The sequence below is a fragment of the Chelonia mydas genome, chromosome 1 (assembly GCF_015237465.2).
Source record: "Chelonia mydas isolate rCheMyd1 chromosome 1, rCheMyd1.pri.v2, whole genome shotgun sequence".
Classification (NCBI taxonomy): domain Eukaryota; kingdom Metazoa; phylum Chordata; order Testudines; family Cheloniidae; genus Chelonia; species Chelonia mydas.
The window spans coordinates 118,686,797-118,699,865 of NC_057849.1; the positions used below are offsets into that span (position 1 = coordinate 118,686,797).

Genomic DNA, 13,069 nt, shown 5'->3' on the forward strand with positions numbered 1-13,069 from the left:
TGTGTCACAGTTACTGGGCTAGCTGCGTAGCTGTCCCTTCTCGGGGTCTCACCGAGCACACCCACAGGTGCACCCCTTCAGGCCTTTACGTCTTCTGGGTCAATCTAGGCCCACTCTTGACCACGACCTAGGTTACAGCCTCCTGGGTACGGACTATGACTGCTTCAGCGGGTACAACAGCATCTGCAGCTGCGAGCCATTTGTTCTGCAGGAACCTGTGACAGCAGGTAGTTGCAGTGAGACAGAAACAAACATCTTTAAAACCAAGCGGGATTTATTCATGTCTCAAAAGTCCCAAGCAGAGAGAGCAAAGGGTAAAACAATAAACGCCTCCTCACATTGGTAAGCTCCCCTCAGCCCCTGGAACTCCACCGCGGGAAGGGAGAAACAGCTTGCAGTGCAGCAGCATGCCCCAGGGCTCTGTCTCAGTCAGACTGTGAGCCTTTTTACTGACATAGCCTGGCCAGCCTCTCTGGGTATGTCTACACTGTGATTAAAAACCCACACCTGGCCCGTGCCAGCTGACTCAGGCTTGCGGGACTCGGGCTGCGGGGCTGTTTAACTGGTGTGTAGATGTCCGGGCTCAGGCTGGAGCCCAGGCTCTAGGACACTGCAATGTGGGAGGGTCCCAGAGCCCAGGCTCCAGCCCACGCTGGAATGTCTACACTGCAATGAAACAGCCCCACAGCCTGAGCCCGATGCACTCCAGTCAGCTGGCATGGGCCAGAGGCAGGTGTCTAATTGCAGTGTAGACATGACATACCCTCTCAGCTCACCCAAACAATTTCCCTTTTGTAGGTCCTTGATCTTTTGGATCTCCTTTGATTCCAGGCTTTAGCCTTGGGAAGAGTAATCTAGTCTCACCTGCATGGATCCCTGCCATTTCTCCTCAAGGAGCCTTATCTTTGCTATAGTTTTGTTTCCTGTGGGTTTCTCCCTCAGCAGCGTCTTTTGATGTAACTCCTGGCAGTCAGATTACTATCAAACAGATAATCTGAGGGTACTTGACATTTATACACATCCCAATTTGTCACCTTAAAATTTGGCCTCATAAGAATTCTCACAGTGGCAAAATAAACTTCAAGAATTTGCCGCCTTTACCTTCCCTGGGTACAATATGCTAAACCTTCTCATGGATGGAGATATGTGGTGGTGCACCTTAAATGTCAAAGGGAAATTACTGGACAGAGCAAACACCCCTAAAACCACTTGGAAGGCACTGTTCATGTTGGAGATAAGGCCAAAAGATCAACATATGCCCCAGAATTTAGTCTCTTAATAGGTTCTGCTTTCAATGTAACTTATGACCCTTGGAACCTGGCCCACATTTTCAAAAGTGGCCACTAATTTTGGGTTGCTCGGTTCTTGTGTTGCCAGTTTCAGACCCCTGGGGCTTGATTTTCAGATGTGCTGAGCAGGGCTGGCTCCGGGCCCCAACGTTCCAAGCAGGTGCTTGGGGCGGCAGTCAGAAAGTGGCGGCAGAGTTTCCGTGGTGGCAGCAATTCGGAGGCAGCTCCTCTGTTCCGCCGGCTGCGGCAGCAATTCAGCAGCAGCTGCTCTCCCTTGTGCCGGCCGCAGCAGCAATTCGGCGGCAACAGGTTTTTTCACTGCTTGGGACGGCAAAAACGGTAGAGCCGGCCCTGGTGCTGAGGCCTGGAACTCCATCTGAAATTAATTCCGCTTCAACTAAATTTCAACGGGGCCTTAGGTGCTCAGCACACCTGAAAAACAGGCCCCCACGCATCTAAGCTGGGCATCCAAAATTAGAGGACACTTGAAAAGTTGGCCCTGCATGTACCTCTTATGTTACCAAAAAGGCTATTTTGCTGTAATTCCAATTTTATTTTTTAATTGAAGACACACAGGCTGGAACTGTTAAATGGCTTATTCATTAAGAAATCTTAATTAGCTTCACACATAAGCACTATCAGTTGTTGGAATTCTTTTCACTAATTAAGTATCCAAAATCCCCTCTGCAGCAATTTCTTAGCGTGGCATGACTAAGGCAGCCAATAGCCAGCACAGCACAACATTTACAGTAGTGTCTTAAACTGCAGACAGTGCAGCCACCTACATAGATGTTTAGTATAAAGGATTGTTAGTGGAAAGTATGGGAGTAAAATTAGACCCTTCCATGATGTTTGAGGAGCCAGATTGTTTAGTGATTAGTAATGGAAGAGAGGGTATGTCTACACAGCATTTTGGAGCAGATGGAAGTGAACCTCCCAATCCGGTCTGACAGACTTGAACTAGAGCTCAGGCTCTGAAGCTTGGGGGGGGTGGATGTGAGTATTTGCTACTATTCCACTACCGTACATATTTATCCTGACTGTCTGGCCTACTACGCCACCAATGTTTCCCAGAACTCCTACATGTGTCAGGATACAAAGTACTCTTCCAAATTTAATTGGAGGCAGAATAATGCCTCAGGGGCTGTACAATTTGAACTGAGAAATAGCTGTGGCAAAAGATGTTTTATTTGGTTTGGGTTTTTTAATGTGGATTCCAGGATTAGGGCAGAAAATGCAATTCCCAGATGACTAAACCACTAAATGAAGTGACATCCAAGTTTGATGGAATTTATTTTAACCATACTTTAACATATCCACGTATTGCAATATAAACAATATACCAGTAAGTACAAAATATTTTGATATAGCACCTTTTATCAATAAAGATCTCAAAACGTTTCACACAGACTATCTGTCCGTTGATAGGGATCACTTAACCCACAACCAAAATTCAGACAGTGAGAGAATGGAGTGAGCTTAGTGAAGCACGACACAGCTGCTTCGGACAGGAAGTGACAAAGTGGCACAACATCATAACCGAGTGAGTGGAGTCTGGGACATCAGTTGTGGAAAGAATGCCATCTTGAGTGGTCATGTAAAACCCAATCCTGTAAGATGTTGAGCATTCTCACCATCCAACTCATAATGTTCTATTAGGTGGATGGGAAAGTTGCCCCTTGAAGCCTCAGGAGCTGCGTAACTAGGGAGGCCTGAGGAGCTTTCATTCCCTAGCAGCCATCAGGAATCAGCTGTTTTCCTGAACAAAGCCCTTAAATCGATGTGGAATGTAATCCGAATTGGGCCAGGGTCGCAGATCAACCATATCACCTCTGAACTTGTGAAAAGGACCAGAGGTCCATCAATAGTCACCAGTGGCCAGGGTCTTGGTTTTACATCTGCATCAAAAATAGAGGCATTATGATCTTGGCACATAAATATAAGTTAAATACAGCTGAACGAAGTAAATAATACTGGTGTACAATTTTGCTTCCATTTCAAGATTTTGTATGCCAGGTTTTGCCTCATAGTAAATATTTGCCAGAAATATAACATCTGAAATTGAGGCACTAAGATGTTAGAGTTTTTTGTTAATATTACTGTACTTATATCTAGCTATTTAAAATCAATGTACAGGTCACTAGTATCTGTTTCTACAGTGCCTAGCACAATAGGGCTCCAGTTTCGGTTGGTGCCTCTAAATGCTATTACAATGCAGTAACAACGATAGGGAGAGAAGTGGAAGGGCCACAGGATCTGCATTTCCATGGATCCAGTGGCCCCAACACCCTGCATACCTGCCTTGGGGCATCTGGAGCTGTGCTGCAATAGCAGCCACAAGGGTCATACATAGCAGCCTCCTGCTCTGGTCACAGATATTGTTGGGCCAGGGAGTGGATGTGATGGGCCCCAGCTTTTCCGAACTCCACCCACTTGGTGTCTGGCTTTATGTAGGTGGAGTGGATTTCACCCTGACATCCTGTTTTACAATCGAGGAAATGTTTCTACCAGATGGAAATATTTTCACACTGTTATTGCTTTAAAAAGTTGAGCCATTATTTCCTTTGCCATTAAAAAAGAGATTGTAGCTCCACCTAGGAGAGTTCTTTGGGCTGGCACATGCTGCATAGTCTATGTTAAATGTCTGCAAGGTCAAGTGGACAAATGAATCCTCTCAACAGGATTCTATGGGATGCATTTCGTGATCTGAGCATGTGTAGAAATCTACTGCCTGACTCCTAAGGTAACCATACAGAATGTAGAAGCATTAGAACACTTTCAGCCACCAACAGTCTATTAAAAAGAAGAGAGATTTCCTCTGTTTTAGACCTAACACATTCTTTTTCGAGGTGAGGAAAAAATGATAAAGCCCTGCTTGAGTCATAAGTCCTTCCCCAAGTCAACCTCATGTTTAATGAAAAGCTAGAATATGTGAGACCTGTGGATACATTTAGCACATTCAATATTTACTTCATAATGAAGATAGAAATACTCTCATTCCAAAATGTAGTTTGGCTGTATAATTGTGTGTCACATTTTATCGGGGCAACACAAATGAAGGCTGACAGTAACCCTTTATTTATATTGCTTTTACTTCTTCCCTTTGTTCAAGTTTCACATTCTGATATGACCAATTCTGTCTGTGTTCGTGGGAAGAGGCCAACATGGAAACCCTTTTAAAAATACCCAGAGAGACTTAGAAACCAGTGTATGGCAAATATTGGGGCTTAAGATTGAGGGACTCCATGGGAGCCAATATGCCTGGGGATTTCCTGTCAACAGACAGAGAATGAGGTGTGCAAGTTCTGAGCTTACACAACCAATAGTAAACAAAAATGGGATGTTTTGAAAACTCAGGCTGCAAAGACAATAAGTGACAACTATATCCTGTGTTAGTTTGTGTGTGGAAATGGCACACGCTATGTGATTATGTACGCAAACCCAAAACAGCCTCCCGAGGTAAAGATGGTCACTAATGACTTGGGCTTCAAGTCACTGAACTAGAAGTGAAAGAGGTTGTAATCTATAACAAAGGTCTCTCCATGTATTCTTTAGCAAACTGGACCTACATTCTTCAACAAGTCCTGTAGCATTTCAATGCTGAGTGTGCTCTCAGTTCCCACTGACTTATACCATACTGCACATACAGCATACAGTCACTTCCCCCCATAACACCTCTTTACAAAGCAAAGCAGTTTTTCTTTTAAAAAGGAATGGACTGATTTGCCAAATGCAGACTATTTTTACTGACTGCAAGTGACGGACTGAACTCTTATTAATATCAGGCTGGGCAACCACTTTGTATTATGGATGGTCATTTATTTATTGTTTTATCATGAGAAATAAAATGCTATTGAGGCGATACCAAAATATGGTGACATTTATAAGATGTATTTATACAGTAGCGAGATACTGTTAATATTTACAAAGAGGTAGGATATTTTCAGAGACCTGCCCAGCAGTTTTCCCCTTAAAAACTTGATTGTCAGACCTCACAGAGATTTTTTTATTTTAAATCAGATGACAAATTATCCAAACTGCTGGGATATAATGCTACCATCATGTTTTCCCCCTCCATGATTGCTAACCCAACTATAATCATGTCTATAATTTCTCCTGAAATCCAGACCATTTGGACAAGGTAGGTAGGTCCATTGCTTGCAATACTTGCCAGAATGAAAGAGAAGCAACTGAAAAAGAAACAACCCTGCATTTTCTTATAAAATGAGATGAAAAAATAAAGAGAGAGAACTGGAAAATTCAAGTGTATTTTCTTCTTTATATTTAAAGCTCTTATTTCAATATATAGCACTTAAACATTTTTTAAATAATTTTTTTGATTTCCTGTTTCATCTCTGGAAACAATTAGAGTAATTTCACTATACATCTGTGCAAATAGAAAATATATAAATGTACTCAAGGCCCATGTCATAAGAAGGTGGTTTCAAGAGTTTCACTTTTACAGCAATTAGTTGGGGTCCCTTTAATTTGTTCCTGGAAGTCGTTTGAGTACTTCCCTGTTAAGCCTTTGAAGTCCTGATGCAAAGAAGATATGGAGCCAAGCACAGACACGTTGTCCTGTACTTCATTTCGTAAACGACGTGGTGACTGTTGTAAAACTCTCCCAAACTGACTGAACAGGGGAGTTGATGTGATCCAGTTCAATAAACTGAAGCCTGACTGGTCAATTGTTGTGTTCCATGGGAACATTTCTTCTACAGACATTGACTCCATCTCTGAAGTGTTGTAATTAATTTCGTGAAATCCCAGGGATTGTTCTTGACTGTTTGCCACTGAGGAGTGTTTATTTCTCCCACATAATAGAGCTCCAGGAGGAGAAGCAGTAACACTCAATCCTGCTGTGTGTTCTGCCCTTGTATTTGATGGGAAAGCTGGGTCATTTCCATGCTGAGATGGTTGTGAAGGCGGGGTTTGGTTGCAGGCCTTAAAACAATCACTAGCATTTGACTGAGGATTCTGTGGGGAATGTTCTGCGCATGGTGGTTTCTGGAGTATGGATTCCTTTTTGATATTCAACCTGTTCAGAATCTGGTTGCGAGTCTCTGGAGGTAATCTATTCAACTGGCGTCCAAGCTGAAGTTGAGTTGGGAAGACTGTCCCCTGAAAGGTTCGGTACAGAAATCTGAAGGAGGAAAAACGTACATATGAAAAGAAATCAAAGAAAGAGGAACTGCTTGAGATTTTATCAAGAGAAAAATGTCCACAGAACAGAATATAACAATTACTTTAACAGAATGAGAGTTTACACAGGCAAGTACCACAGTTAAGTCATTTTCTTTAGATTTGACATTTAAAATAAAAAGATTACCCAAAGATCTCTGAGTACCCTGACAATATGTGATCTACAATAACTACTCACCAGAGATAATAGTAATACACAAGTAATTTGACTCTGCTAACCAGCAGACTTAAAGAATCAAATGAAGATAATAATATACTTCAGCTGGCTGACAATAAAAAAGAAAAATTAGAAAAAAATTAGAAAAGCCCCTTACCCCCAAATCATATTCAGGCACATCCCTTCACCTTTTCTCCCATTCCACCACAAAGTATAAAAGCCACTAACATACACACACACAGGGGGAAGATACTATACCTGGGCAGTAATGCAACTACTGGTGATATAATACAAATCAAGTAAAACACAGGCTCGCCCATCAATTTTTCCATAGTCCAGTAGGGATTGGATGGAGGATAACATATTGGGCAAGAAACATTATAAACGAGAGCGACAATGAAAAATAAAAGGATACTGAAGATACAAGATGACCAGTGGAGCAAAGTCTAGAAGAAACAGCAACAAAAACTGACTTTTAATTTTCTGGTACAAAATCCATGCACAGAATGTATTTACACCAGTCTCATTTCATTAATCCTTATTCACAGATTCATAGATATTAAGGTCAGAAGGGACCATTATGATCATCTAGTCTGACCTCCTGCACAATGCAGGCCACAGAATCTCACCCACCCACTCCTGCGATAAACCTCTCACCTGTGTCTGAGCTATTGAAGTCCTCAAATCATGGTTTAAAGACTTCAAGGTGCAGAGAATCCTCCAGCAAGTGACCCATGCCCCATGCTACAGAGGAAGGCGAAAAACCCTTAGGGCCTCTTCCAATCTGCCCTGGAGGAAAATTCCTTCCCGACCCCAAATATGGTGATCAGCTGAACCCTGAGCATATGGGCAAGATTCACCAGCCAGATACCCAGGAAAGAATTTTCTGTAGTAACTCAGATCCCATCCCATCACAGGCCGTTGGGTCTATTTACCATGAATATTTAAAGATCAATTAATTGCCAAAATCATGTTATCCCAGGATTACAAAGCTGCTCACTGCTCGCTGTTGCAAACCATTTTCATGTTTGGTTGAAATGCTTGATAAAAACAGACAGCGCTGAGGGAATAAAACACGCTTTTCTTGATTTTAAAGAGTGACACACTAAGGAAATAGGTAAAATATCCCAGAAGACTCCTCTATAATTTTCCTGTGGACGACTTACCCAAGTTTTGGTTTCAATAGCCAGATGTAATATGATGGTAAAAAGAGCTATTGTGGTGATGGGGGTTCCCCAGGAGAACAGATCCACCTCTGAGTCATGGTAAGTCTGAAAAGAAGGAAAGGGGCTTTACTCTAATCTGTATTTTCTAATCTGCTCCTCACATTGCATGAAATCGGATGTCTGAATGGATAACTTACGAAAAAAGGGATGAAAAAACAAACTAGACTTTGATAGAGTGCATCAATCATGTTCATCCAAAACATGTGTGGTTGGTACTCCTGTGACATAAAAAACATATAGTAAGAGTCTAACGAAGAAGCCATTTGTTAGTACCAGACAAAACTCTGAATTGAAATGTATTTCTTCCAGTGCTTGTGCAGACAACCTCATCACTCTTCTCCCTTCCCAGGCCAACAAACCCCACCCTCCTGACGGAGTGATTAGTCGGGATTTCCATGACCTGAATTTCTGCCTCTAAAGCATCTTCTTCAGTGAGTTTTTCCACAAGAGGATATAATTTAGAACTAAGCTCCTGATCCAGCACTGACTTGCATATGTGCCTAATTTTATCCATTATAATTAGTCCCATTGACTTCAGTGGAGTTACATACTTGTGTTATTCAAACTTCAACAGATGCTTACATCTTTGCAGGACTGGGGTTTAAGGGCCAGATTTTAAAATGTATTTTGGTGCCTGATTTCAGTGAGGAGTTAGGCACCTACACACATTTAAAAATCTGGCCCTAAGTGTTCTACATATAAAATGAAAGACTATGTATTCAAGAAAGACTATGTATTCAAGAAATATGAAAGTATGCAGCTTACATTGAAAGAAAAATCCACAACAATATTCAATGCATATTTACACAGCAATATAATCACTTCTTAAGAAACAGTACTGAATTTTACTAACACATTAGTATAAACAATTTAACCATTTTTTACATTCACATGAATTATCATACAGAACAACTGGGTATAGAGGAAATCATTTTGTAAATATCAGATCTGCAAAATGCTCATTTATTTTACTAATGTTCTTATTGCGGGTTTACATTTCTTGTGATAATTTTTTTTAATGAATTCATTAAGCTCCTTTTTCCTCTAGCTCATGGTTTCCTAAGCCTAGAAATGAGACTCCCGTAAAACTCTCGTGTTCTTTGGTCTAATTAAACAACATGTAGACAGATTCAATTAAAATCTTTTCCAAAGAGAAGAGTGAGGATATTACTGGCTACCTACAGGCAGGAATAGTTTAGCAAAATGTTATTTGTAAGTCTTTTTAGACAGTTATTCAAGAGCATTCAAAGAACCTCAGAATGGACAATGGTCTCAGCTTTGAGAAAGAATTCTATTGTGAACATGAAATATTTCTCTTGTCAATCTGCTGACTGTTTTGGCAAACTAATCCATCTTTTACACTGGTTTGTCAAATTAAGAAAACCAAATAAAACCTCAAAATCAGCTTAAACTAAATCATAACCTAACTATTTTTGTCCTCTTTTAGTAGGGAAGTAAATAGGGGCATTTATTTTGTGGAACTTTAATTGCAATGTTTTGAGCAGCAGGCCAAAGGATGGAAATATAAAGCCCAGAAACAACAGCCGATAAAAAAAGAGGATCAAGACAAACACACCGAAAATGAGCAGCTCTGAAATTCTCCACCTCTTCTTTCAAGTATAGCATCTAGAAATATTACTAGAAATGTAATGCACCAAGTACTGGGTGCACTGTTGGTTGAGAGAGTCAATGACTCCCTTCAGAGGCCAAGGTGCCAGTTGTCTTTGAGGAACCTGTTGTAAGGCTTCTGATCAAGAAGGCATCTCTTGACAATGATAGTTTTGCTAACCTGAGAAGCCACCCTTCCCCCCTCATGATAAAACTGCAGTTGCAATCAGCAAAAATGGTCTAGCTTGATGGCCTTCTGCCCCTTTCCTTGCAGTTTACACAAAAATGGGCTGCAGACGTGTTTGCCATAAAGGGTTTTTGACTCTGTAACTCACTTCACTACTTGGGCCACCAGATCCCAGATTTGTTAACCTTCTGGGCACACTTCCAGGTTCATCCTTCCCCCCCTTGTGGAAGGGCGGGGATTGAACAAGTTCTTGTTTTTGGTGGGTAAACAGCATGATGTGATGGTAGGAATAGTCCATTTTACTCTATTACACAATATATAAAATGACTTATTTTGTGTTTATATTTGAAATTTGTAACAGCCGCTAATTCCTCAAAGGGTAGGTGCTCAGTATAAATTGGGGAGAAAAGCAAACCCACCAACAAACATAAATCCATATATTTTAAGATACTGTTTACAAAAAGGCTTTTTTCTGGCATATTTAGTTTCTGGCATTTAGATATTTTGGTTAGGATTATTATATGGTATGTCTATGCTGCAATGAAAACACTGAGTCTCAGAGCCCAGGTCAGCTGACTGGGGCTTCTGGGGCTCTGGCTGAAGGCTATAAAATTGCAGTGTAGATGTTTGGGCTTGGACTGGACACCAGGCTTTGAAGCCCTCCCTCCTCGTGGCCAGCTGTGGGTCTTTTATCCCAGTGTAGACGTACACCTAGAAATGCTAACAAGCAAGAAAAACAGTTTCTCAGACTCCCATTCTTTAGCTTTATTTGGTGCAAATGTGTCCTTTGCCACCAAGCTTGGTTTTCATTAAAATTCATGACCATCAGAAAAAATCTTCTGAAAGGCAAAGTTTTTACCTCCATTTTCTGGCCACTTTTGTAGAGGTGAGGTACACCAATTAGCACTTCAGCTGGTATATCCTTATCCAGCACCCCAGTGATCAGTTGTGGAAGAGAAGAGAATAATAAATTAAAGAAGATCAGGTACCACTGATCAATCATTGAAGAGCCAGAGAACCCGCAATAGAACTGGTACCAGAAGAGAAGGGCCACAAACATCTGCAATCAAAACAGCAGGACATGAAGCATAATCAGTCTGGAATTTAAAACAAGCAGGGAAAAAACAGTGTAAATCTCAGTACATCATCTCTCCATGGCTCTGTGAAATCATGTTGACTTTGATTCTGCAAAGACTTGCAAAAGGGCTTAACCTAAAGTAATGAGTAGTCCCTACTGAGGACACCTGACCTTCTATTATTTATTATTCCCATTCCCACTACTCATGCTTAAAGTTAAGCATGTGTATAAGTCTTAACAGGCTTGTGGTCTTAGATATGATTGGGGCTTTGCCTCATATGAAATTAATTTTCAATCCAATTATAACTCTCAAATACAAAATACGGCTAAACATAAATGAATAATGACACCATTTTTGTGTGGAGTTCCACGTATATTTCATGAATGTAGATTTCACTGTGTTGTTTATTACTGTTGTAAAAAGGATCATGTTTCTATTTCAATATCTTGTGTTGGTTTGAGAATTTTCTGGAGACTTAGCTAGCTCACAAAGGCTCTTTTCAAGACTAATGAGAAAACAAACCCACTAACAAACATAAGGAACAAACATAAATCCATATGAAATAAAGCTCCAAGCCTTGGTCCTGCTTACGGTCCTGTTCTCCAGACTTGTTGATTATCCACCAAACAATCACAAAAATTAAAAGCAAATCAACTGAAACTACTTGGCTGGAATTCCTCAAAGGCTTTCCCTGCTTTAACTAGCTAGGAGGGGAGAGGATGTGCCCTCTCCCTTAGCTCCCGTTTGACCCAGCTTTCTCTTCCTTTTATATGCTGCCCCAAACAGCCATATGACCAGCTAGGACCTACCCTGCCGCACCTTGTTAAATCCTGCAGTGTGGTTTTTGCAGCAATCTGGGGCTTAAACTATGAGCTAGATAGGTTCTACTGCTGAATGGAAATTGGCACAGTACAAGCAAATGTAAAAACCTGAGCAGATAGAGATCTAGCAGAATGTATGCAGCACAGTTATCTTGATTCCCTGTGGACAATTCATCAAGAGTGGTCTCCCTGTGAATGAATGCGGTACTTGCATCTTAGAGGAAGTTAGAATTCTCCTTCCCTGAGGGAAGCTACTATATGTCTGACACATTCAGGTCTAGAAATTGGATTTCCCACTGTGGTTTCAGGGTCGGTAGCAACTAGGATTGCTCTTACGGGCTCTGAAGGCAGCAGAAGCAGAGCAACCACAAACACAGATTCTCAAGTTTCATTCAAGCCTGGGGGCAACAGCTTCAGAAAATGTCTGCAGTTGGATGTCTTACTGAATACAGCATGAAAAATAACACTTGTAATTGGGGTGGGGGGTGTAGAGGAATGTAAGATTTTACAAGGATTGAACAAAAATGCAAATGTATAAATTGAATCCTTGCATGCTGATCATTGGAATGTACTTACATATATTTCTTGAGAGTGTTTTGATTTAAAAATAAAATTGCTCTGAGTACACGTCTCTGAAAGTATAATATTCCACTGTCATTGATGAGGTTAAGTATTACCACGGTGATGGGCACAACAGAAATAAATAGATAGGAAGGTGCAGATGTTCAACACATCTCAGGATTAAGCCTAGAAGAGCCTGTGTACACTAGCATTCGGTCAACTTACCAAAAAATGTTGGTAAGTTTCCTGCCATTGCATTACCACAGGTGCCGCTCCACAATGGTAGCAATGGTGGGAGCACTAGCGTAGGCCAACTATTCCAATTTAGCTTGCTTTTTAAGGCTTGGTGAGATCTTTGGAACTTCAGAATTTGGAAGTGTTTACTTTGATTAGTTTTTGAAAGCATGTAAGTATAACCTTCCTGATCAGAACATGCTTAGCATATTTTTATTGTGTCCATGTTAACTCAAAGATCCAGTTCAACCAGTGATTATTTTTATTATTTACCTAGCATGCATGGTGTTCCTATTCTCGTCAGCAATTTGAGCAAAAATACAGTATTGTCCCAAGACAATTAAAAGTTACCCTTGGACTGACACCTGACATGGAATCTTTAGACCAAAAGAAAATTACGAGCAGGGATTATACAGAAGTTGGAAATCAACATTAACTAGACCAGGTGCTACTTGCCCTCTCAATTACACACATGAAGCTATATTCTCACTTTCATTATGTCCTGGAGCATCAGGAGTGCTGTGTCTGGCCTGGCCCTACCCCATCCCACTCTTTCATGATCCCTACTCTCAACAGAGTGAGCAGGCGATGCAAATCCACAATACCTTCATGCCCGTCAATGATTCTTCCGTGCTGAAGGAAGCCTCAGCTGCCTCTTCGAGTATTGTGTGAGTGATGCAAAGGGTCTCAGGCAGGGCTGAGGAG

The 13,069-nt window shown here is 41.2% G+C and overlaps 1 protein-coding gene across 3 annotated transcripts in view; it reads right to left on the minus strand.

Moving 5' to 3' along the window:
• Nucleotides 1-1,877: 1,877 nt before the first annotated feature.
• Nucleotides 1,878-13,069, minus strand: part of ATP10A (ATPase phospholipid transporting 10A (putative)) — a 150,481-nt gene continuing 139,289 nt past the window's right edge. For all 3 annotated transcript variants that reach the window (XM_043537649.1, XM_007063340.4, XM_043537651.1), the window contains exons 17-21: nucleotides 10,529-10,729; nucleotides 8,012-8,092; nucleotides 7,815-7,919; nucleotides 6,907-7,094; nucleotides 1,878-6,432 (exon numbers count right to left, since the gene is read on the minus strand). In XM_043537649.1, the coding sequence (XP_043393584.1) occupies nucleotides 5,718-6,432; nucleotides 6,907-7,094; nucleotides 7,815-7,919; nucleotides 8,012-8,092; nucleotides 10,529-10,729 (1,290 nt within the window). In that variant the 3' untranslated portion in view covers nucleotides 1,878-5,717. The remainder of the gene's footprint in view (nucleotides 6,433-6,906; nucleotides 7,095-7,814; nucleotides 7,920-8,011; nucleotides 8,093-10,528; nucleotides 10,730-13,069) is intronic.